Source organism: Trachypithecus francoisi, unplaced genomic scaffold, assembly GCF_009764315.1.
Source record: "Trachypithecus francoisi isolate TF-2019V2 unplaced genomic scaffold, Tfra_2.0 Lachesis_group3, whole genome shotgun sequence".
Taxonomy (NCBI): domain Eukaryota; kingdom Metazoa; phylum Chordata; class Mammalia; order Primates; family Cercopithecidae; genus Trachypithecus; species Trachypithecus francoisi.
The window spans coordinates 33574699-33600010 of NW_022681468.1; the positions used below are offsets into that span (position 1 = coordinate 33574699).

The 25312-nt window shown below is 46.2% G+C and overlaps 3 protein-coding genes across 11 annotated transcripts in view; 2 read left to right on the plus strand and 1 right to left on the minus strand.

The window, feature by feature from the left end:
* MIDEAS (mitotic deacetylase associated SANT domain protein) overlaps positions 1-7671 on the plus strand; it is a 75727-nt gene extending 68056 nt beyond the window's left edge. For 3 of the 4 annotated variants that reach the window (XM_033187505.1, XM_033187504.1, XM_033187503.1), the window contains exons 10-13: positions 47-196; positions 1312-1524; positions 3299-3495; positions 3787-7671. In XM_033187505.1, coding sequence (XP_033043396.1) covers positions 47-196; positions 1312-1524; positions 3299-3495; positions 3787-3955 — 729 coding nt within the window. In that variant the 3' untranslated portion in view covers positions 3956-7671. The remainder of the gene's footprint in view (positions 1-46; positions 197-1311; positions 1525-3298; positions 3496-3786) is intronic. The other variant, XM_033187506.1, reaches the window with a different exon arrangement.
* A 566-nt stretch (positions 7672-8237) lies between these two features.
* On the plus strand, positions 8238-10998 carry PNMA1 (PNMA family member 1). The gene has a single exon (XM_033187507.1). It carries the CDS (start codon positions 9143-9145, stop codon positions 10202-10204), a length of 1062 nt encoding a protein of 353 aa, XP_033043398.1. The 5' UTR covers positions 8238-9142; the 3' UTR covers positions 10205-10998.
* Positions 10999-14769: 3771 nt separating this feature from the next.
* The window catches only part of DNAL1 (dynein axonemal light chain 1), a 60626-nt gene continuing 50083 nt past the window's right edge, over positions 14770-25312 (minus strand). For 4 of the 6 annotated variants that reach the window (XM_033187510.1, XM_033187508.1, XM_033187511.1 and 1 more), the window contains one exon: positions 14770-21817. In XM_033187510.1, coding sequence (XP_033043401.1) covers positions 21777-21817 — 41 coding nt within the window. In that variant the 3' untranslated portion in view covers positions 14770-21776. The remainder of the gene's footprint in view (positions 21818-25312) is intronic. The other 2 variants (XM_033187512.1, XM_033187513.1) reach the window with 1 other exon arrangement.

Here is a 25312-nt window from a genome sequence, read left to right on the forward strand (position 1 = left end):
TGAGCCAAACCAGAGGGTTCTGACCTCAGTTTTGACTTCAAACCAGATCCAGACCAAGACCGTGGCCCAGTGTGTGGAGTTCTACTACACCTACAAGAAGCAGGTGAAAATCGGCCGCAATGGGACTCTAACCTTTGGGGATGTGGATGCCAGCGATGAGAAGTCGGCCCAGGAAGAGGTTGAAGTGGATATTAAGGTGACTCCTTTTCCAGCCTCAGATGCATAGAGCCTGGGCTGGGTCTGGGGCCAGGCCTGAGCTGGGAGCCCGAGCTCATGCTCTCCAGGAGCCTGTAGAGGGCAGGTTGAGGAAGACAGTGTCCCTGACAGTCACAAGGAGCCCTGGACCGCTGGGTTCTCCTCTCTATACTGCCGGTGTCATAGTAATAATACATTGTGTTGATACACAGGGTAATTTTCTCACAGGATTCACACCAGCATCGTCTTCCTATCTCCGCATAGCAGACCTCTAACACTGTTTTTCAAACCTCAGTCATTCTTGTATCACCTTTTTGATTTCTGCTATATCTGCATCCTACCTTGTGTCACCATCAGAATTTTTGTCATATTCACATACTACTTGTGCCATTACTTAATATTTTCCTTTAAATCAACTCATTTTTTACTCAGAAGGGAAGCTTTATATCACAGTGATAAATAGAAAACCAAGATTGTGTGCTATAAATAGAAGGTACTGGTAAAAATATATGTGAAAACCAGTGTTACTAAATTCTAGCTAGATACTGTGTTACCTGCCAAGGCTGAGACTGAGGCCAGACCTTGCTCTGTTAAAGAGATTATTAAGTCTAGAGAATTATAAAAGACACATTAGCAGCAACCAGAGACTGAGTCCTTGGCATAATCAGGATTGAAAGAGAATTGAAAAGGGAATGTTACTTAATTCTGTGTCCATGTATCCACTTAGCATCATTTTTGGGATTGCAAGTCCATGTTTGATGACATGCTACTGTAAGACAGGGAGTGGTTTGCTGCCCATTTTGCAGGTAGGAAGGTAGTAGAGCTATAGAAAGCATTACAAAGATAGTTTGGAATTGGAACTCAAGGCTTCTGCCTGGCTCACCACATCATTGCCAAGGATGCCTCCTGGTCATCTGTCCAGGAGGATGGGTGGCAATGGGGAGCGACTGGTATATACCCTCCCTGCCCTTTGCTCTCTCTCAAGTGCTCCCAGGGCTTGAGACTCTCTTCTGTTTCCATGGCTACTATGCCATGACCCCTTGGCCGGGTCAGAATGTGTGCTACAGCAGTGAGACGGAGCTGTAGGCTCACTGCCCTTGTTCTTGTTCCCCATAGACCTCCCAAAAGTTCCCAAGGGTGCCTCTTCCCAGAAGAGAGTCCCCAGGTGGAGAGAGGCTGGAGCCCAAGAGGGAGGTGAAGGAGCCCAGGAAGGAGGGGGAGGAGGAGGTGCCAGAGATCCAGGAGAAGGAGGAGCAGGAAGAGGGGCGAGAGCGCAGCAGGCGGGCAGCGGCAGTCAAAGCCACGCAGACACTACAGGCCAATGAGTCGGTGAGTGTGACCGCCATGGGCTGAGCCCAGGGCAAGCAGGGTGGAGCTGGGCCTGGGGACGTGGGAGGGAGGGTAGAGCAGGACTGTGATCCTCATTATAATCATAATAGCAGGAAGTGTGTGAAGTACTTTGTGCTGTTAACTCATTTAATTCTCACAACCCTATGTGGTATTACTGTTATTCCCATTTTATAGATGGGGAAATTGAGGCCCAAGATAACACAGCTAGTAGGCAGCCTGAATCCAGAGTCTGCGATTAACTTTTATACTCTACTGCTTCTGTATCTGAGATTCAGAGGGAAAAAGGTTTTGTGAAAACCCAGTAGGTATGTGGGTCACTGAGGGAGCATTGGTGGGTTGTAGCTTGGACAGGGCTCCCCTAAGAGAGCCAGAGTCCCTGACAAGAATGAGACTGAGCTGAGATCATAGGAATGACAATCATAGGCCCTCAAGCATGATCTCTGCAAAATGCTTTCATTTCCATTATCTCATTAATTCTTCACACTGCAGAGTTAACCTCTACTCTGCAGATGGGGGGAAGGCAGTTCAGAGATGCTAAGTGACTTGCCCCAGGTCCTTGGACTCCTAGTGCAGTGCTCTGTCCACCATATCACAGACTAAGAAGCAAGACTACCGGCCATAGTTGCTCCTTACCAGGGAGAGTTCTCCCAGAAAGCAGTAGGGAGGGGAAGGGGTTTATTGGAGAGCTGCTGCTTTTTGAGAGTCGTTTTTTTAAAGAAATGTGTGTAGTAGGCCTGGCGCAGTGGCTCACACCTGTAATCCCAGCACTTTGGGAGGCTGAGGTGGGTGGATCACCTGAGGTCAGGAGTTGAGACCAGCCCGGCCAACATGATGAAACCTCGTCTCTATTAAAAATACAAAGATTAGCTGGGCATGGTGGTGTGTGGCTGTAATCCCAGCTACTCCAGAGGCTGAGGCAGGAGAATCGCTTGAACCCAGGAGGTGGAGGTTGCAGTGAGCCAAGATTGCGCCACTGCATTCCAGCCTGGGTGACAGAGTGAGACTCTGTCTCAAAAAAAAAAAAAAAGGAATGTGTGTAGTACACTCATGCTTACAGAACTCCCATCAACTGTAAACCCACGGCTGTGTGCCCACTTCTGAGCCTCGACCACCTGCACCGAGAGCTGTGCTCTGTGTAGCGCCCTAGAGTTCTGCTGACTTTTGTGAACACTTTCCCATGAGGGTTCCACTTCTGATGGCCACCCGGGGCTGCCCCAGCCAAGGCCCCCTCTGCTCCCTCTGCTCTGCACTCTGACCCCCGCTCTTGCCCTTTGGTTTCCCCGCACTGCACTGTCCTGAACTAGCTACGTGTGCATCTGTCTCTTCCACCAGACCCTCAGCTCTGAGGGCAGGCATGCCTTGTGTCAACCTCTTTGTTCCTAGCACCTGACCCATCACAGGGGCCTGAATCTCATTTATAGAGCAGGGCATGAGCGGACTAAATGACAGAAAACATCAACAGGTGCTTCATTAACCCAGACACCAAGATCCCCTGTCAGGCGCATCAAGGCCTCTAGCAGCTCGGGCTGCCCCACAGAATTACCCTAGCAGCAACTTTGTAAACGATAGAGCTGACCAGAGACGCAGAGTTGGAGGAGGCAATGGTCGTCCTATCCCTGGAAGGACCCAAGTGCATGCTAGGTGACTGGCAGGAGTATATATGACCTTTCAGGCCCCCGGTTCCCTGCGATTCTAGAATTCCAGATCTGCGCTCGCTCAGATCACTCAACTCTCCTTGTTTGATTTTCTTCAGGCCAATGACATCCTCATCCTCCGGAGCCACGAGTCAAACGCCCCTGGGTCTGCCGGTTGTCAGGCCTCAGAGAAGCCAAGGGAAGGGACAGGGAAGTCACGAAGGGCACTACCTTTTTCAGAGAAGAAGAAAAAAACAGAGACATTCAGTAAGACCCAGAATCAGGAGAACACTTTCCCCTGTAAAAAATGTGGCAGGTAAGGTGGCCAGCCCTGTCCCCGCTGGGAGCCAGGGGGCTGGTGCGCGGCGTTGGCGGGGACGGGGGGGAGGGGGAAGAGGTACAGGCGGTGTCCGCCTCGTTTCTGATTGGCTCAGCGGGTTTCTAGGGCTGTGACGTCATGGGGCAGCTTTCGGAAAATGATACGAGCTGGCCAGCCCCGGCTGTGGCGCGTGGGGGGTGAAGGTGAAGGCTGGGGTCGCTCGCGCGCCCGCGCTGGGAGCCCCGGGGTGGGCCAGGGCTGTCCTGATCTACCCCTGCCCGGCCGCAGGGTGTTTTACAAGGTGAAGAGCCGCAGTGCGCACATGAAGAGCCACGCAGAGCAGGAGAAGAAGGCTGCAGCGCTGAGGCTAAAGGAGAAGGAGGCCGCCGCTGCCGCCGCCGCCCACCAGCAGGCTCTGCGGGAGGAGAGCGGCGCGGGCGCCGGCGACAAGGGCTGAGCGCGGGAGCCAGGCTGGCCCAGTCCTGGACCCTGGCCCTTCCCGCACCGCTGCCAGCGCCCGCAGACACCCTGGCATCTCAAGAGGGAGTGAGGAGCGGATCGCAGGGATTTTTCCCTGCAAAACAAATGAGACAGTGAAATAAACGGCTCTTTTACTTATGAAGGCCCTGGGAGCAGCGTTAAGGGCTCCAGGATCCAGTTCTCTTTGCATTTGGTCTGTCGGAAGTTGTCCTCGTGCTCTCCTGAACCGGGAGAGTCCCGTTCCCCTCAGGAGGGGCTCCACTGCCTCTCACACTCCGACTTCTGCTGCTCTGCAGTCTCTTCCCTCCTCTTTGCCTCCCCCTCCTCCCCTCGGCCTCCAGGAAGCCACCGTGGCCGGCCAAGCACAAGCTCACCCACTTTGGAGCAGCATTCCTCCTCCCCAGAGAGCCTCGAAGGCTGCAACGACCCTGCCCCCAGCCCCAGAAAAAGGGACTCTCGGAGGGAGTCGGCTGGCTTCTCTGAGAAGGGGCGCAGCCTGACACCTGTGCTGTCCCTGCAGTCTCCAGTCCTGCCTGAGCTGCTCCCGTGACCGTGCCCTGAGTGGCCACCTCCTCTTTGGGAGGGAGGCCGCGACAGGTACTCTCCCTTTGCTGCTTGCTGGCGGCGCTGCTGCGCCTACAGAGTTTTCTCGGCGTTGGGGAAGGGGCTAACGTTCTTGTCCAAAGCACTCATCTTGCTGCAGGGAAGGGAGCTGTGCAGAGGCTGGAAGCTGCAGTTAGGCCGGAGAGAGCTTTTGACAAGCCTGGCTCTTTCTGCTTTCCACCTTTTTTGCCAAATACCTTTGGGTCCTGGAGGCTGCCAAGGGCGCTTCGCCTTGAGCAGGTCCCAGAGAGGCTCAGCCTGCCCCTCCTGGGGGCCAGCGTCCTTGCCTCTGCCCTGACCTCAGCAGCTACACCTAACCCCACCGCACCCCACCCAGTGTCGATATCCACAACCCAGCCCCCAGGCTTGCACGCTGGAGATTTCTGGATCCTTCCCTAGGAGGGAGAGGTCTCCTGACTCTATTGGACAGGAGCCTTCATTCCTTGACTCGTGTCATTTGGGAGCTATTTATTTATTCTTAGTATTTAATTTTTAACATCCTCTCAGGGACCAGGGGCCTCCTGCTTTTCAGAGGCCCAAGTGCATTTATCCCAAAACGAGGCATCTTGACATCCCCCATCCCCCCACCTCCCGAATTCCCAAGGCCCTAAGGTCCCTCACCTGGTTGCTCTGGAAGCTCTTGCCGATAGGAATGATAGCAACACTGGAAGAGAGTGGGAAGGTGGAGGGTCACCAAAGCCACACAGAGCAAGGGAGATCAAAGGCAGTTCTTGCTGCCCCTTCTCTGGCTGTGCTTTGCCTGAGGGAATTGGCAACAGGCCAGGCTTCTAATTTGGTTTATGGGGCCTGGATTCTGATTTGAAGAAGCCATATTTGGCATGGGTGAAGTGAAAGGGCCAGGAGGTTCTGGAGGCCCCTTCACTTCCAGTCCCATAGCAGGGCTATAGCAGGGCTCAGCTGTTTTTCTGATCTTACTCAACTGAGTTGTGCAAAAGAAATTCTAAGTGAATGCGCGTATGACAGGTCAATGTATTAGGTAGGAGCCAGAAAGTATTCATACTGCTAGTCCTTATGAGATAGCCAAGAAGCATCATGTCAGTAACTGGGAGTGGAGAGGGAATTTTGTTTTGAAACTGTGCACTGTCAGGTATTTTTCAGCATCCATTTATACATGAGTGTGGTTCTACAGGACCCCGGCTGCGGAAGTAACAAATTTCTTCTCTCTCTAGACTCTTGGATGACTGCCTAGATCCCCAACTTCCCGGTTAGTTTCCTCCACAGGTTTCCATGAGCTCAGTGTCCCAAGACAGCAAAAATCTGGTATACCCTGTAGAAGCAGGGGGGTAGCAAATTTAGGCTCTCTTCGAAATTACTTGTATAATACGAGTGCCTTCGCAGCTTAGCCCCAAAGTGCTACTTATGTTTCCCAAGGTTTTTTCTATTCAAACCATATTTGGTTTCAGGCCCCTTTATGGACATAGGGTAACAGAAACCTCCATCATTCACCAGACCCTTTTGTTCAGTGGTAACATCTTGTACTTGGAAAAAAAAATTTTTTTTTTTTTGCGACAGAGTGTCATTCTGTCACCCAGGCTAGAGTGCAGTGGTGTGATCTCGGCTCACTGCAACCTCCGCCTCTCGGGTTAAAGGATTCTCCTGCCTCAGCCTCCTGAGTAGCTGGGATTACAGGCACACACCACCACACCCAGCTAAAATTTTTGTATTTTTTTTTTAGTAGAGACGGGGTTTTGCCATGTTGGCCAGGCTGGTCTTGAACTCCTGACCTTAGGTGATCCACTCACCTCGGCCTCCCAAAGTGCTGGCATTACAGGCGTGAATCACCGCGCCCGGCCAAGAAAGTGATTCTACTCTTCTAAGCTTACAGAGACGAGACCAGGTGAATGTAACTGGGGAAAATCAAGATGGTACCTCTCTGCATTAATCCCGCCAGACACCGTATTTTAGGAAGGTCCCTGCTCCAGGATGCATTCATGTCTTAGATACAGTGTGAAAATTAAAAAGTTTAGAGGGTAGATGCAGTTGTGACAAGTGACCTGCCAATAAAGTAGGTGCAGCTATAGAAGCTGGCATAAGTATATCCTTAATGGTGCTTTCTCCCTGGGCTTGTCCTTTGTTGTTTTTTCCCTATATTCAGAGCTCTGAGAAGTGATAAACACCTCCAGCTTTCTTAACATCCTCCCCACACCATCTCACCATATCCATCTCCCAGCATCCATCTGCATTCAGCTAAGGGCGGGAAACTGACCTAGTGCCTGTGCTGCAGACCATTTCTGAGGTCTCCACCCATCCAAGGAGGCAGAGCCGTCATTACTGTCCTCCATGCCTTCAGCAGCCCCCCCTCACAGCTAAGGTACATACCACCCCTTCTGCCGCGCCCCCTTCCATTCCTGGCACCAAGGTCTTTTGCTGCTTATGTCTAAAGGGATCGCCTATATTTAACTGCCTCAGTGACCTAACCTCTTTCTTCTCATGTGCCAGATGTTAAGATGAAGGAGGAATACCACACATACTCAAGCCTCAGCTGTTTAGTTGTTTTCACTGGGGCTCACTTTTCTGGAACGGTATTTATTATCAGACTGGCAAGCCTAACTCTATAGGTTTACAGGAAGTAGGGATATTTTTATAAAACAATTGTGTCCTCCCCACATTTTGCTATGTTAATATTTGCCTCTAACAATTTGCAGCTGTTTCACTTTTTCCTCATTTGTCTCTAAGTTGAAGGCCTTGTTGGAGGGGACAGAGCACAGGAACAGCCTTGACAGTCTGTAATTATTGTACAAATATTTTAATAGCATATAAATAAGTATATTCCTTTTATTTTGAAACAAAAATGATCAGACACTGCCTTTTGTGTGTTTGCTGCCTGTGGCACCCTTTTTTAAAGACTGTTACATATTAAAATAGTGTACATATATATATATTACCTCTTTTGCTGTACAGTTGTGATAGAGACTGAAGATTTTATTTTTTGTGTGCTTTTTATAAGAAAAAAATTAATACACTAAAGAATCTTGCTGATGTGATTGTAATGTACCTATGTAACTTATTTACTTTTGAATGTTCTTCTGTATCTTTAAACCTTTTATTAAATAAGGTTTTAAAAATTCAGACTTGAATGCTATGTTCTCTTGAGATTTTCACCATCTGGGGTTGATGTAAGTGGGCCTTGTCTTGCTTGCAGGGAGATTACTCGACATTTTTGAGCCATAAGGATTCTCTTTTAGCAGCCTATTGTCGATGCCAGCCAGGAAAAGGAAAATAACACACTAATGTTTGCCTGGCTAAAAGATGACTCAGTAGACACAGACAAACAGATGTTTACAAAAGTTTAGACAAGAAAAAGTCTAAACTCAGTATCTCACACAAATACACATAAATGGCGCCCTCCGACATTTTGGCTTCATTGGGATAAAATATGCAGGGTGCACAGTGTGGTCAAGGGTAACGGGAAGCCAGGGTTGTGAGGAAAGTATTTTCAATTGCAGGGTGGACTGGCTGAGCAACCCGAGTAGACAAGTCCACGATGAGGGATGCCATCATTTCCAACAATATCATCTTAAGTCCACTCCAGGATTGGGTTATTTTTAAAACACGGTGCTTAGCAGTATTTGTTTACTGTTAAAATGGAAAATTATGAAAAAGGAAATGCGCCATCAGAGAAACAAATGCCCGAGCCCCTCGCTGGCACCATGGCAACCGCTCGACCCGCGCGGGCCGCCGGAGCAGGCGTGATTCGCGCCAGCTGGGCGTTGCCATGGCGACGCCCGAGCGGCTCCGCCGCGGGGGCGTGACGGGGCGGGGCTGACGCCGCTCGCGGGCTGGCCCCATCCTCCACTGCAGCAGTAACGTCGCGGCGGGTTGCGGGTAGGACTCGACGCTGGGGCAGTCGCGCAGCGCCTGAGTCGCTGCAGGCTGCCGCGGCCGCCGCTGCCCACCCTTGCCTCTGCTGTCTCCAGCCTCGCTTCTCCGGCTTCCCTGCTCCTCTGCTGCCTTCGTTTCTGGTCCTCGGCCGTCCTCGCCGCCCGCCCAGAGGAGTCCCCGCGCCCGCCAAGAAGCCGCTCTCCGCTGGTCCGCAGCCGCCGCGACTTCGGCACAGTCTCTCCCTCTGGCTAGTCTCCCAAACGGCCGCTCCTCGCCCGCGGGAAGACCAGGCTGCGACCGCGAACGCCCGATCCTCTCCAGGAGCCGCAGCGAGCGCCCGGCGGCCACGCCCCGCGACCACACCCCGGCTGCTTTCGGCCCTGCGCGCCTGCCTTCGCCGCCCGCCCTCGCTCCTTGCCCGCTGCACTACGACGCGACAGCCCGGCTGCAGGCGGCGGACCCGACCGGACCCAGACGCAAGATGGCGACGGCCGCGTGACTGCCTCAGCGTCCCCGAGCTCAACTCCAGGTGCACCTACGGACTGACTTGGGGGTGCAGAAAAGGGCGAGATCAGGACTCTGTGTCTTTGTTAATTGTGAATGCATGAAGCCTGCCTCCCTCGGGCCTACTTGGTGGGAGTGTCTGGTATTGTTCTAAGGCCAGGAGTACGGTGAGCCACAGTCTGTTGGTAGAATCGGCGTCTTGATAGTTGAGAAAATGGCGATGACACTGTTGGAAGACTGGTGCCGGGGGATGGATGTGAACTCCCAGAGAGCTCTGTTGGTCTGGGGCATCCCAGTGAACTGTGATGAGGCTGAAATCGAAGAGACCCTCCAGGCAGCGATGCCCCAGGTCCCCTACCGAATGCTTGGGAGAATGTTCTGGAGGGAAGAAAATGCGAAAGCAGCCTTGTTAGAGCTCACTGGCGCTGTCGATTACGCCGCGATCCCCAGGGAGATGCCGGGCAAAGGAGGGGTCTGGAAAGTGTTGTTTAAGCCCCCAACTTCTGATGCTGAATTTTTAGAAAGGTTGCACCTCTTCCTAGCTAGAGAGGGGTGGACCGTGCAAGATGTTGCCCGTGTCCTTGGGTTTCAGAACCCTACTCCGACCCCTGGCCCAGAGATGCCAGCAGAGATGCTAAACTATATTTTGGATAATGTTATTCAGCCTCTTGTTGAGTCCATATGGTACAAGAGGCTGACACTTTTCTCGGGGAGGGACATCCCAGGGCCTGGAGAGGAAACCTTTGATCCCTGGCTGGAGCACACTAATGAGGTCCTAGAGGAGTGGCAGGTGTCCGATGTAGAAAAGAGGCGGCGGTTGATGGAGAGTCTTAGAGGCCCCGCCGCTGATGTCATTCGCATCCTCAAGTCCAACAACCCCGCGATAACCACTGCCGAATGCCTGAAGGCGCTTGAGCAGGTGTTTGGGAGCGTTGAGAGCTCTAGGGATGCCCAGATCAAATTTCTTAACACTTATCAGAACCCGGGAGAAAAATTGTCTGCTTATGTCATTCGTCTGGAGCCTCTGCTACAGAAGGTGGTAGAGAAGGGGGCCATTGATAAAGATAATGTGAACCAGGCCCGCCTAGAGCAGGTCATTGCTGGGGCCAACCACAGCGGGGCCATCCGAAGGCAGCTGTGGCTTACCGGGGCTGGGGAAGGGCCGGCCCCAAACCTCTTTCAGTTGCTGGTGCAGATCCGTGAGGAGGAAGCCAAGGAGGAGGAGGAGGAGGCTGAGGCCACCCTTCTGCAGTTAGGCCTGGAAGGGCACTTCTGAGTGCCAGGAAAGGCAGCTTTAGTGCAGACCTAGATCACAGCTAGTTTTCTTGTCCCTGTGGGGTCTTACAGATATGTCTCTGAGTAGTAAAGGCTTAGCCCTGTTCCGTTTTGTTTTTTTTGGAGGGGAAGGTTAGTCAGGCCTGAGTATTCATGTAACATTCTAAAATTGTGCAAGCGAGCACCGTGAGCTGCTACAATGCAAGTGGGTCTTGCTGGCTAAAGTGCCAGGTAAAGGGTTAGTTGGACACAGCGCTTAGTGCACGCTGTCATCACGGACATCATAATCAGTTGTGAAAAACACGTGAACCTCTGACACTTCCTATTCCACACTGAATGTGAAATTGCATGGTCAGATGTTTACTACGGGGCCTGGCTCACAGGAAGTGTTCAGTAAAAGTATGAACTATTAGATTACTGATAGCGCAGATAGATTTTTGTTTACCATAAATAGTTCCAGATTTATATTGATGGAAGGAAATGTGCATTTATTAGCTATTACTCAACTTTACAATGCAAACATCTTATTTCTCACCTTTAAACATGTCGATCAGTTTAATTGAAAAATATTCTGAGACTGCAAAATGGGGTGTTAAAAAATACTGCAGTTACGGAGCTGTGTAAACCAGTTTCTCATTGCATAAGATACAGATGTAAATTGCATGGAGAGGTTGATATACACCTGTACAGTAATTCACTCCCCCATTTCAGATCTTTGTCAGAGAATAGTTCTTGTTCATACTGAGTGTTCTAAATTTGAAGTTATATATACAAATTAAAATATTTTTAAAATTCTGTTGTCTTCTCATTTTTCTGGCATGTATAAACATTTTTAGCCTAAGTAAACTCTGTCCTTTTTTCTTATGAAGACTTTGTCATTAAACCATTTATTTTACTTTTAAGCTTTGTATGATACTATGTGAATTTAAATGGCAAGTCCTTTTTTTTCCTTCCCCTCTTGCTGTCATCTTAACTTTTTTTGGTTTATTTTTTAATTTTAAAAATTTTTTATTTTTATTAAGGGCAGAGAGGGTCTTGCTTTGTTGGCCAGGCTGGAGTGCAATGGAGCGATCTCAGCTCACTGCAACCTCTGCCTCCCGGATTCAAGTGATTCTTCTGCCTCAGCCTCCTGAGTAGCTGGGATTACAGGCATGCACCACCACGCCTAGCTAATTTTGTATTTTTTTAGTAGAGACGGGTTTCACCACGTTGGTCAGGCTGGTCTGGACCGCCTGACCTCAAGTGATCCACCTGCCTTGGCTTCCCAAAGTGCTGGGATTACAGGCGTGAGCCATCTCGTTGTCTCTACTAAAAATACAAAAATTAGCTGGGTGTGGTGTGGTGGTGGGTGCCTGTAATTCCGGCTACTTGGGAAGCTGAGGCAGGAGAATCGCTCTGGGAGGCGGAGGTTGCAGTGAGCGAAGATTGTGCCACTGCACTGCAGCCTGGGCAACAGAGTGAGACTCTTGTCTCAAAAAAAAAAAAAAATTTAGAGACCAGATATGGTGGCTCACACACGTAATCCCAGCACTTAGGGAGGATTGCCTGAAGCCAAGATTTTGAGACCAGCCTGGGCAACACAGACCCAATCTCCACACAAATTTTTAAAAATTAGCCAGGCATGGTGGCACACGCCTGTGGTCCCAGCAGCTCAGGCGGCTAAGGTGGGAGATTGCTTGAGCTCAGGAGGTTGAGGCTCCAGTGAGCCATGATCGCCCCACCGCACTCCAACCTGGTGATAAAGTGAGACCTTGTTTCTCAAAATTTTTTTCTTAGAAAATCTTTTTTTTTTTTGAGACGGAGTCTGGCTCTGTAGCCCAGGCTGGGGTGCAGTGGCCAGATCTCGGCTCACTGCAAGCTCCGCCTCCTGGGTTCACGCCATTCTCCTGCCTTAGCCTCCCGAGTAGCTGGAACTACAGGCGTCCGCCACCTCGCCCGGCTAGTTTTTTGTATTTTTTAGTAGAGATGGGGTTTCACCGTGTTAGCCAGGATGGTCTCAATCTCCTGACCTCGTGATCCGCCCGTCTCGGCCTCCCAAAGTGCTGGGATTACAGGCTTGAGCCACCGCGCCCGGCTAGAAAATCTTGAAATGGGGTTCAGGAGGTTATCTGGCAATGCTTTTCTCTCTTTTTTTTTTTTTTTTTTTTTGAGCTGGAGTCTCACTCTGTTGCCGAGGCTGGGGTGCAATGGCCGGATCTCAGCCCCCCCGAGTAGCTGGGACTACAGGCGCCCGCCACCTCGTCCGGCTAGTTTTTTGTATTTTTAGTAGAGACGGGGTTTCACCGTGTTAGGATGGTCTCGATCTCCTGACCTCGTGATCCGCCCGTCTCGGCCTCCCAAAGTGCTGGGATTACAGGCTTGAGCCACCGCGCCCGGCCCTGTTTTTCTTTTAAGATCACTTTTCAGCTAAACATTTTGTTTCACTGACTGACTATAATTCATCACACCTGTGTAAAATGAAGGCTTATTTTACAGCAGCCATTTTATAGCAGGAAGATATAAAAAGGGAAATACAGCTTTTAAACATGTTTATTCTGCTGCAAAGATTCCGTGATTGAAGATATCCATCTTTTGAGATCCTCAGTGAATCTAAAGTTACTACATGAATATTGTGTTCAGTGAGCTTTTCCCTAATAAGGTTTTAAAATTATAGCTGAGCCATTCAACAAGTTTATAAGGGGTAATGTATGTTCTTCCAGATTTTTCGGTGCACGTATTCGCTTCATGTCTGTACATCCCTTTCCTCCTGTCACAAACACATCTCCACATACTTGCCTTGGTTCCCAACAGATATGCTCAGCTTCACTTACCACAAACATGCGGCATGTCTTCACCCGCTACCCACCATTCACATAACTTTCCCCTCCATTCCCACCAGCATTAGGCGCACACTCAGCTGACCTCTCACACCCAGGACACATTCACTGTCATCTCCCCCTCAGTGCTCCCAGGATAATATACACCCTCCTCCCGTTCCATGTACACTATGCCAGTCTCCCAACCCCAACATACATTCCCATTTCTCCTCACACCCACACACACTCCCACCACCAAACATCAACCAGCCACCACATATATGTACACACTCCCACTCCACACATATACACATATACTACATTTTTTTTTGAGACGGAGTCTTGCTGTGTCACCCAGGCTGGAGTGCAGTGGCATAATCTTGGCTTACTGCAACCTCTCTCGGGCTCAAGTGATCCTCCTGCCTCAGCCTCCCAAGTAGCTGGGATTACAGGTGTGTGCCACCACGCCCGGCTAATTTTTGTATTTTTAGTAGAGACAGGGGTTCACCATGTTGGCCAGGCTGGTCTCGAACTCCTGACCTCGTGGTTCGAAAGTGTTCCAAAAGTGCTGGGATTAGATTACAGGCGTGAGCTACTGCAACCGGCTCACATGCTAGATTTTTAAAAATGGGCCAGGTGCTGTGGCTCACACCTGGGATGCTGAGGTGGGAGGATCGCTTAAAGACAGGAGTTCAAGACAAGCCTGAGCAACATAGTGAGACCTTGTCTCTCCAAAAATAAGTAAATTTAAAAATTAGCCAGGCCATTTAGGAGGCTGATGCAGGAAGATTGCTTGAGCCCAGGAGTTCAAGGTTGCAGTGATCTATGAACATGCCACTGAACTCCAGCCTGGCGTGACAGAACAAGACCCTGTCTCAGAAAAAAACAAAACAAAAAACCACACACACAGATGCACAAAAAAACAAATTAGGTATATAAGGATTCTTTGGGGTTTTTTGTTTTGTTTTGTTTTTTGGTGTGTATTTGGTGTGTTTTTTTTGTTTTTTTTTTGGCCCAATATGTTATGGACATCCTTCTATAGCTTAAACATAGGGATATACCTTCTTTTTTTTTTTTTTGAGACGGAGTCTCGCTCTGTTGCCGAGGCTGGGGTGCAATGGCCGGATCGCAGCTCACTGCAAGCTCCGCCTCCTGGGTTTACGCCATTCTCCTGCCTCAGCCTCCCGAGTAGCTGGGACTATAGGCGCCCGCCACCTTCCCCGGCAAGTTTTTTGTATTTTTTAGTAGAGACGGGGTTTCACCATGTTAGCCAGGATGGTCTCGATCTCCTGACCTCATGATCCGCCCGCCTCGGCCTCCCAAAGTGCTGGGATTACAGGCTTGAGCCACCGCGCCCGGCCTGGATATACTTTCTTTTCATAGATGTAGAGTTGGCTGCATTCTTAGGAGGGAAGTTATCACCTAGGATTCTGACTTCTTAATTATATAAAACAATTGTATATATCTACATGCATACATATATATTCAATGCATTACATATATATGACATCAATCAATGTCAGGATCCTAAATGTCCATCCTTTGTTCTAGGAAACAATGAACTAAAAATAACAATGGGATATTTATGATCTGAATTAAGGCTTTCTTTTTATAAGCTCAGAAATTGAAATTTGTCTTTTGTTTTTCCATTTTTTAGGGACAGGATCTTGCAGTGACATGATCATAGCTCACTGTAACCTCAAACTTCTGGGCTCAAGCAATCCTGCCTCAGCCTCCCCAGGAGCTAGGAGCACAGGTGGCAGAATTAATATTTTTTTTTTTTTGGTAGAGATGGGGCTCTCACAATGTTTCCTAGGCTGGTCTCAAACTCCTGCCTTGGCCTCCCAAAGCACTGGGATTACAGGCATGAGCCATCACACCTGACAATTTGTCTGCTGTTTAGTGGAGGACAGCAGCAAGAAATGTATCCTCATAATCAAACAACTGGAATAAGAAGTAGAAACTACACTACAGCTCTATTTTGCGACCAAAATTACATTTTAGCTGATAGCACAGAAAATGTGCTGGCAAAATGTGTAATGTTACGATATTGCTTGGTGATTCCTTTTTCTCAACTCAGGGCCTATCAGCTAACCTTTACCTTGCATACCTTCTGGTAATCAGGTGAGGACTAGGAATGGTCAAGTGCAGTAGTAACTTGCTGACCCTGGAAGCACTCTTTCTCGGAGCCTAACAATTTGAAATAGTGCCCAAAGAACTGAGGAAGAGTTACAAGCCTGGGAGAAAAAAACTACCAAAAAGAAAATTTAGCTAAAGAAATGAACGCCTCTGGCCAGGCGCAGTGGCTCTTGCCTGTAATCCTAGCGTTTTGGGAGGCTGCAATGGGCAGATCACGAGGTCAGGCGTTTGAGACCAGCCTGGCCAGCATGGTGAAACCTCGTCTCTGCTACAAATACAAAAATTAGCCAGGCATGGTGGTGCATGCCTGTAGTCCCAGCTACTTGGGAGGCTGAGGCAGGAGACTCACTTGAACACGGGAGGCGGAGGTTGCAGTGAGCTGAGACCGTGCCATTGCTGCACTCCAGCCTGGGCAACAGAGTGAGACTCTGTCTCAAAAAAAAAAAAAGCAAAAAAACAAAACAAAACACCTCTGTCTTTCGCTCTCTCTCACGTGCATGCGCGCACACACACACACACCACACAAACTGCATGGTATATGTTATCCAAAGGCTGAATTTCTTTGGACTGAATATCACTAGAAATTTATATAATTGCTCTATATTAGCTAAAACTAATAATCATGTACCAAAAATGTACTTTTTTTTTTTTACAAAATAACACAATTTATTACTATTTTAAAACATTTCACAAAATAACATTCAGAAACTCAACATTTCTAAATAACTTAATTCACAATAAGTTTAGTAATAAAGTCATGCTACAAAACTCCTGTGTATAAAAGATTATTACCAAAGTATTCATAGATGTTAAAATGTTCCTCAGAATGGAGTTGGTTCTAGAAGCCAAAGATTCTGGAATGATGCCCGTAATCATAACTGCCAGCCTGGGAGAGGAGCTGGCTATGCACACGTGCTCTTAGCTTCCAGCTCACCAGTCTTTTGATGGCAGTGATCCCTCTAGGCAGTAGCGCCTCCGAGGCAGGTACCCTACTGATCACAGAGGCAAAGCGCCTCCCAGCCACATAATGTTAGACAACTCTATATTCATTTAAAATCTAGAGGTGGGAACGATAATTCGCAAAGCTTCTATTCTGAGTAGGAGAACTACTTGACACATCCCCCAGAGGGATGATCTTGGATGTAACAGACATGGAAGACGACTCAAGTAGGGAAAAAGGGAAATCCTGACTCTGATTATGTCAAAAGACAGCAACTACTCATGTGGGTTTAGAACGAGCAAGGGTGAGGTTTGATTCTCTAACATCCAAGTGCAGGCTAGATATTTACCTATCTGCCCTATGGAAGTCCTTTCCACTAACATCCAGTTCATAAGTTTAAAGTGCAAATCTACTGAAAAATAGTTTACTCTCCCCCATGTTAAATTTGCTAGATTATAATTTGGTTGGCTGGGTCTCCTCTAAACTGCCCGATATGGGAAATTAACTAGAATCCAGTTAATGACTTCTCCAAGTATCAAGTAAAAAGTTTTCTCAGTTTGTCTTAGGCCAGAGAAAGGTGAGACACTCAGTCTAGTTCTTCCTTTCAGTTTTCTTCCTTTACAGATTTACAAAATGCAGGAATAGAGATACAGATATGGTATTTCTAAAAGTTTCATGATTTAAAACATAACCCTTGATTTTTGGAAGTTCATCCATTTTATGGTTTACAAAAAGAAAACAATATGACACATGTTAGAGCAAAGATAAAGAAATATGGTTAAGTTACCTTGTCAGAAGAAGCACCAACTCTGCTACACTGAATCTTGCTTTTATATTTCATTATTTACAGACACATTAAATAGCCCCAAATAAAGAAAATCTGTGCCAAAGGAATGAATTTCTAGTAAAGGGTAACATGCAATTTAGCAGTTTTCTTCCTTTACTAACACTTGTAGTGTATAAGGTGTTAGTGAACTGATGGTCTGACTGTCGTCAGAGAGACACAATCTATTCATGACTGATGCTTTGACACTTCCTCCTAATGCTTTTAAGTGAATGATTAACTCCAACCTTTCTGGGCCCTATGCTTTTCCATTTAGCCCTGAGAAAAACCCAGGTAGAAGATTCCAACTCTCTTCACACATCACCAGTTCTCAGAATAAGTCAACAGTCAAGATTCATTTCTTATTCTTCCTTATTCTGCTCTGACCACTGGTAAAAGGTGTCAAAAGAAGTGCTTATTCAAGTTCAAATTTCTCTTTCCACAAAAGAACCACATTTTTTTTTTCTTTTTGAGATGGAGACTCACTCTGTCACCCAGGCTGGAGTACAGTCACATGATCTCGGCTCACTGAAGCTTCTGCCTCCTGGGTTCAAGCAATTCTCCTGCCTCAGCCTCCCGAGTAGCTGGGATTACAGGCGTGCACTACCACACCCGGCTAACTTTTTATAGTTTTGGTAGACATGGGGTTTCACCATGTTAGCCAGGCTGGTCTCGAACTCCTGACCTCAAGTGCTCTGCCCACCACGGCCTCCCATAGTGCTGGGATTACAGGCATGAGCCACAGTGCCCAATCAGGAAACACATTTAAGTGCCTTATACCACCATATGTGGAATGAATCCAGTAACCATATCAAGTTATTGACCAGTCATCTTAAGCAGACATTCTTCTGATCACACCCAAAATTGATGTCTATATTCCTACAAGATTATCAAATTTTACACAGTATTTTTCTGTATTTAATGACTGCCATGGTCTGCAAAATTATGTGCATTACTAGACAATGAATGATGCTTAAAGAATGATGACCTATTTTCTAAAGTACGCTCAAAATATTAAACTTTAGAGACAAAGCAGAATCTATCATAAAGTTGGCTTCTGTTGCTAGAAACAGAGAGGTAGGTTAATAATCACTGTCCTAATATAAGCAAGAATGCTTAGAAATAAAAGTTGAGACCCTGCTTCAAAAAAGAGAAGTTGAACCATCCAGCCCTGAGTTTCTAATATTACATGAAAATTATGAAAATGAGCATTACAGCCGGTTGCAGTGGCTCACGTCTGTAATCCCAGCACTTTGGGAGGCTGAGGCAGGTGGATCACGAGGTCAGGAGTTTGAGACCAGCCTGGCCAGTATGGTGAAATGCCATCTCTACTAAAATTACAAAAATTAGCCAGGTGTGATGGCGGGCACCTGTAGTCCCAGCTACTTGGGAGGCTGAGGCAGAAGAATTGCTTGAACCCGGGAGGCAGAGGTTGCGGTGAGTCAAGATCGTATCACTGTACTCCAGCCTAGCCAACAGAGTGAGACTCCGTCTCAACAACAACAAAAAAGAGCATTACAAAAAAGAAAATACCAGTGACCATTTCTTTCCATCCATGATTATTGAATACATCACCTTCTCTCATATAATAATTCAAGTGGCACATGGCTACAGACTGAAAATAAATGGACACTGGACACAGGTGATATTGGTATAAAAAGCACAACTAAGGGAGAATTTGTTCCCACCCTCCTACCCAAGGGACAGATGGCAATGTCTGGAGATATCTTTGTTGTCATGGCTGAGGAGGGTCTACTGCAATCTAGTGGGTAAAGGCCAGGGATGCAGCTGAACATCCTAAGTACACAGGACAGCCCCCAACAACAATGAATTATTAATCCCAAAATGTTAATAGTTACAAGGTTGATCCTCTGCTTTAAAGGAACAAATTCTTATTAACAGAGAACACAGAAACCTTTTAAGGCCTGTCTGCATAATACAGCCCTAATCTTAGAGTTAGGGAACATAGAAAAGTTAAACTCCTTGGTAGACTAAAATCAAATTTGCTGTGAAAAACTAAAATACTGAACTGATTCCAGAGTTTTACCATCACTTACAAGAACAGAAGAAATTTGTCCAGGTGCAGTGGTTCATGCCTGTAATCCCAGCACTTTGGGAGACCAATGTGGGCAGGTCACCTGAAGTTAGGAGTTCAAGACAAGCCTGGCCAACATGATGAAACCCATCTCCACTAAAAATACAAAATAGGCTGGGCATGATGGCACGTGACTGTGGTCCCAGCTACTCAGGATTGAGACTCTGTTTAAAAAACAAACAAACAAAAAAATCAGAATAGAAAAAATTTAAATTTAAATGATCCACTAAAATGGCTTAATAAACTGGAAGCACAGAGAGAATCTATTCCACGTAGGTCAAATATCTGATCCAAGAGGCATAAACCAAAGGCATTTATATCAGCTAAATTTGCAGCAGTAAAGGATAATTTAGGGAATTATTTGAGAAAATATCCTACATTTCTTCATACATCCCAACTGCCATTTTCTAATGGCGTGGGTTCCATGAACAGGGATGCATAGAAGTCATTTAAAGATTCGTTGAATGATACTGAATATGAATTTTGCATGAAATGGACAGAGAGAAGTATCTTACATTTCTCTGAGAACTACCTGTAATTAACAGTCATTGAGAAACAAGGAGAAAGAAAACCAGTTTCTACATTACAGAATTCAGAAAAAACAAACAGCAAAACTCTGTCATTTTACAAATAAATTCAATATGAAATCATTTACTTCCTATTATATTCACTTCCAGAGTTACTTTTAGAAAACATATCCATATCAACATGGCTTCAAGCTTGCCTACTGGAGGAAATGCAAATTTTAAGAAGATCATCTTCCCTCTCAGTTTATGGAACTTAAACATCACCAAGGAGAATGAAGGCTCATTGCCTACAGTTCATAAAAGAAATGTCCAAAGGCTTTGAATGCATAAACCAGCTAGAGTAGAATAAGGTTTCTTTCTATCAGACTGAAAAGAAAACTAAAAGGGTGTTAGACCAAGTTTTCCTCTTGTTTGGTTTTTTTTTTGTTTTTGTTTTTTTTTGATACGGAGTCTCGCTCTGTTGCTAGGCTGGAACGCAGTGGTGCAATCTCGGCTCACTGCAACTTCCACCTCCCGGGTTCAAATGATTCTCCTGCCTCAGCCTCCCAAGTAGTTGGGACTACAGACACCCACGACCACACCCGGCTAATTTTGTATTTTTAGTAGAGATGGGGTTTCACCATGTTGGTCAGGCTGGTCTTAAACTCCTGACCTCAGATGATCCGCCCGCCTCAGCCTCCCAAAGTGCTGGGATGACAGGCGTGAGCCACCACGCCTGGCCTCTCTTGTTTGTATTTAGAGTTGATTGTCAAAGCAGTGGTCCCTTTTGATCAGAGTGGCTTAGAAAAATCAAATAATTCCTATATAAATGATAGCTGTAATCTTCTGAAACCCACGACTACTTATGCAATCACTTTTTAAAGATGGTTCTCCCCTCTTTCACTGTGATTTTATGCAAGTAAAATCACACAAGTAGATGGGGAAACAACAATCAACAGTCTCTGAGGGACGTTAGGCACAATTTGGCAGAGGGCCCCTGACTTCTTTTCTGCAATCTAATAGTGATTCAGCCATGGCCTCTTATTACTTCATCTGCTTACTGACTACAGTGTCTTACATTTTCCTGAAAGATTTTTTGTTTACATGATAAATTCTAACCTCCACATCTAACTATTGCTTTGCAATTTTGAGGTTATATTGCCTACACTCTTTTATGTAGGAGACAATCCTCAAACATATTGCCATTTGCCTGGGATCTCATAATGAAACATCTCTCTTCCTTCCACAACCACGTACATAATACATTTTAAGAGCTGTTTAACTTAGAACTTCTCAAAAAATAGATTTTGAAATACTAAGTTTCATTATACCCTTACTTATAACCATGATAGTCACTTTTCCCAACACTGAAGGTCACCAGACCAAATCATTAGGGTAAATTTTGACATACATCAATGGCCAGCATTTAGGCTAGGAATTCAAATATAACTAACGCTTTAAACACATAAGGAGCTATAAAACCAAAATGTGTGCTTAAGGCCAGGTCCACATGAGTAACATGGCCACATTATCAGTCAAAGACATGATCATGACAGTCATTTTAATCACTGACCAAGATCACAGAACGACTGACTGTACACAATGACTCAAGTGGCCATGCATATAAAACAACCTAAATTCCAGCTGACGATGTGCACATTTTTGGAAAAACAAATAAGTATAATATAGACTAGAAGGTCTCTGAGATCCCACTTTTTCCTTTTTTCACATATCTTTTCCAATGGAACTTTGGAGTCTTGGTTCCAGACCTGCTATATTTCTAAGAGGAACCCTTCCCATCACCATACTACCTTCTGAGCTAAAGGCATGATATATTTGTGCTTCTGAATTGTACAGAGGCAGACCTTCAGGAAAAACGTTCTAAATTTTCAAATGTATATCTTTTAAAATGTCTAACCTAAAAAAAATGAACAAACTGAAAAAAACATTTGTTCCTTTGTTATTAAAAATGACTGGTCTACAAAGGTTTTGTTTTAGTAGATGGGGCTACATAGTATATAACTGAGACTGAAGACAAAAATTGAAAATTTGTGGTTTCTAAAAAGAGGAATAGGATATATAAGGTTGGCGTTACCAGTTTTGGGAGGAAACACTGAATAAGTTAAGGGGGAAAGAAGAAGATGAGAATGAGTGATCTGTTTTATCTTAAGAAACTTTTGTCCCATACAGAATCTTTAAAATAGACAATTATATAAAATTTATCTATTGTTCTTATGACATTTAAATAAGTTAACACACAGTGGGAAGCGTAGCATTAGTTATCTTCTTCCTCATCCCCTTTAATTACTGGAGTACCTAAAATGAAAAAGAAAATTATTACTGGTTATTCTCAAAAAATTGCTAAAATTCTAGATGAAAATATTTTCCTGGCCAGGCACCGTGGCTCACGCTTGTAATCCCAGCACTTTGGGAGGCTAGGCAGGTGGGTCACCTGAGGTCAGGAGTTCGAGACCATCCTGGCCAACATGGTGAAACTCCGTCTCTACTAAAAATACAAAAATTAGCTGGGCGTGGTGGCGGGTGGTTGTAATCCCAGTTACTTGGGAGGCTGAGGCAGAAGAATTGCTTGAACCCGGGAGGCAGAGGTTGTGGTGAGCCGAGATTGCACCATTGCACTCCAGCCTGGGTGACAAGAGCAAAACTCCATCTCAGAAAAAAGAAAAACCTGAGAAACTCTGAGATACTATGAAGTGTGCCATAATAAAAATAATTTCACAAAATAATCTCTTTAATTTCAAATTCTCTGAAAAGCTTCTCAGAAGAATTCTCAAATGGTTTAGTATGCATACTTATGAATATTAAGCCCCATAACTGCCAAACCGCAAATAAAAATGCCTATGGCCAGGCATGGTGGCTCACTGCCTCTAATTCCAGTACTTTGGGAGGCCAGATGAGAGGAGGGCTTAAGCCTAGGAGTTGGAGACCAACCTGGGCAACATAGCAAGACCCCATCTCTACAAAAAATTTTAAAAAATAGCCAGGCATGGTGGTGTGAGCCTGTAGTCTTCAACTACTTTGGAGGCTGAGGTGGGAGGATCACTTGAGCCTAAGAGATCCAGGCTGTGGTGAGCTGTAATTATGCAACTGCACTCCAGCCTGGGTGGCAGAGTAAAACCCTGTCTCCAAAAAAAAAAAAAAAAAAGCCAACAAGTACCAAGCAGAAAAATAAAGTAAGTTCTGTACAGGTTAAAAGCTTTCTATGGGCTGGGTGTGGTGGCTCACGCCTGTAATCCCACCACTTTGGGAGGCCAAGGCAGGTGGATCACTTGAAGTCAGGGGTTTGAGACCAACCTGACAAACATGGTAAAACCTCATCTCTACTAAAAATACAAAATTGGCTGGCTGTGGTGGTGCATGCCTGTAATCCCATCTACTCAGAAGGCTGAGGCAGGAGAATCGCTTGAACCCAGGAGGCAGAGGTTGCAGTGAGCCAAGATCATGCCATTGCACTCCAGCCTGGGTGACAGGGCAAGACTCCATCTCCAAAAAAAAAAAGCTTTCTATGTTAAGCATAATAAAAAAAAAAGAAAAAAAGAAATATTCCTCATTTCCCACAATAAAATGTGTAATCAGTACTGCTAAAAATCTGAACTACTCTAACTGTCATTTTATATGACCTCCCCCAATTGCTGAACATTGGGGCTACATTGAAAAAAGAATCACGGCGAGGCGCGGTGGCTCAAGCCTGTAATCCCAGCACTTTGGGAGGCCGAGACGGGCGGATCACGAGGTCAGGAGAGCGAGACCATCCTGGCTAACATGGTGAAACCCCGTCTCTACTAAAAAATACAAAAAACTTGCCAGGCGAGGTGGCGGGCGCCTGTAGTCCCAGCTACTCGGGAGGCTGAGGCAGGAGAATGGCGTAAACCCGGGAGGCGGAGCTTGCAGTGAGCTGAGATCCGGCCACTGCACTCCAGCCTGGGCAACAGAGCGAGACTCCATCTCAAAAAAAAGAAAAAGAAAAAAGAAAAAAGAATCACTGTAGCACTGTAGAGGAAACAAAGCACATCTCTGGCTCTCACTGGGCCAAGGGCCACCCATCTGAGCTTTAGCATTTGAAGCCAGTCTGACCCCAGCTGACTATTCATTCTTAACTCTTTAGCCATTTACCCTGCACTCCAGCTAACCTGATCAATTCATTGTCTCCCAAACTCATCTTGCACACTTTTACCTCTGGCCTACTGGTTAACAAAGTGCCTTCATTTTTCTTTCCCTTTTCTCTTCTCTTCTCTGAAGACTTTCTTTCTTCTTCCTTTTTTTTAATTTAATTTTTTTTAATTAATTTTTTTTTTTTTTTAGACAGAGCTTGCTATGTTGCCCAGGCTGCATTTGAACTCTTGGGCTCAAAGGATCTTCATGCCTCAGCCTCCCGAGTAGCTGGATCTACAGGTGCACGCCACAGTGCCCAGCTTCAAGTTCCTTCATTTTGTAATGTCCTCCTCAACTCTCCTCCATCTAACTCTCCATCTGAACTCTCCATCTAAACCCTACGCTTTATTAAGAACAAACCCCAGTGCCTCTCTTCCTCAGTGATGCCTTCCAAGAGGGACATGTTCTTTATGGCAGTGAGCATAGTTTGACCTCTCTGTACACCTCTGAGCATTTGTTTGTGGGACAAGTGAACTTTTTGTTGATGTGCAATGTACAAAGTGTACATATTATAGTGTACAGATTGATAAATGTTCATAAAGTGAATACAAGCTAGTTACCAGCACCCAGATTTAAGAAAGAAAAGATTATCAGAACCCCCAAAACTGCCTCAGGCCCCCTGCCAGTCACTACAGCCACAAAAGATATATTCTGTCCTAATATCTAACACTCATATCTTATTTTCCTTGTTTTTTGTTTGTTTTTTTAAAGATAAGGTCTTGCTCTGTTACCCAGGCTGGAGTGCAGTGGTGTGATCACAGCTCATTACTCCCAGACTCAAGCAATCTTCCTGCCTCAGCCTCCCAAATAGGACCACAGGAATGATATAGTATCTACCCCATGTCTGGCTTCTTTTATTCAACATTATGTTTGTATGATTCATCCATGTAGCATAAAACTGTAATTCATTCATTTTTACTGCTGTTTAATATTCCATTGTATGACTATGCCATATTTTATCTATCTATTCTATTGTTCATGAACATTTAAGTAGTTTCTAATTTTTAACTATTAAAATACTGCTACTATGAACATTCTCATGCGTGTCTTTTGGTAAACATTCACACCCTTTTCTTTGGGGTATGTAGTTAGGAGGGAAACTGCTGGGTCACAAGGAATGTACGCGGAGAGCTTTTGTAGGTAATGCCAATTTCCCAAAGTGGTTATACCAAGTTACATTACCATCCTACAGGGTATAAGACTTGCTTCACATCCTCACTAGCATTTGGTGTTTTCTTTTTCATTTTAGACTTTTAACATCCCTCAGCTTTAGGCTGGGCACGGTGGCTCACACCTGTAATTATAGCACTTAGGGAGGCCGAGGTGGGTGGATCACGAGGTCAGGAGTTCAAGACCAGCCTGGCCAACATGGTGAAACCCTGTCTCTACTAAAAATACAAAAATTAGCTGGGCGTGGTGGCGGATGCCTATAATCCCAGCTCCTCAGGAGGTTGAGGCAGAGAATTGCTTGAACCTGGGAGGTGGAGGCTGCAGCGAGCTGAGATCACACCACTGCACTCCAGCCTGAGTGACAGACTGAGACTCCATCTCAAAAAAAAATAAATAAGGCCGGGCGCGGTGGCTCAAGCCTGTAATCCCAGCACTTTGGGAGGCCGAGACGGGCGGATCACAAGGTCAGGA

What these genes read in the sequence shown, in the direction of transcription:
- PNMA1 (XM_033187507.1), top strand. Translation starts at nt 9,143, where the DNA reads ATGGCGATGACACTGTTGGAAGACTGGTGCCGGGGGATGGATGTGAAC.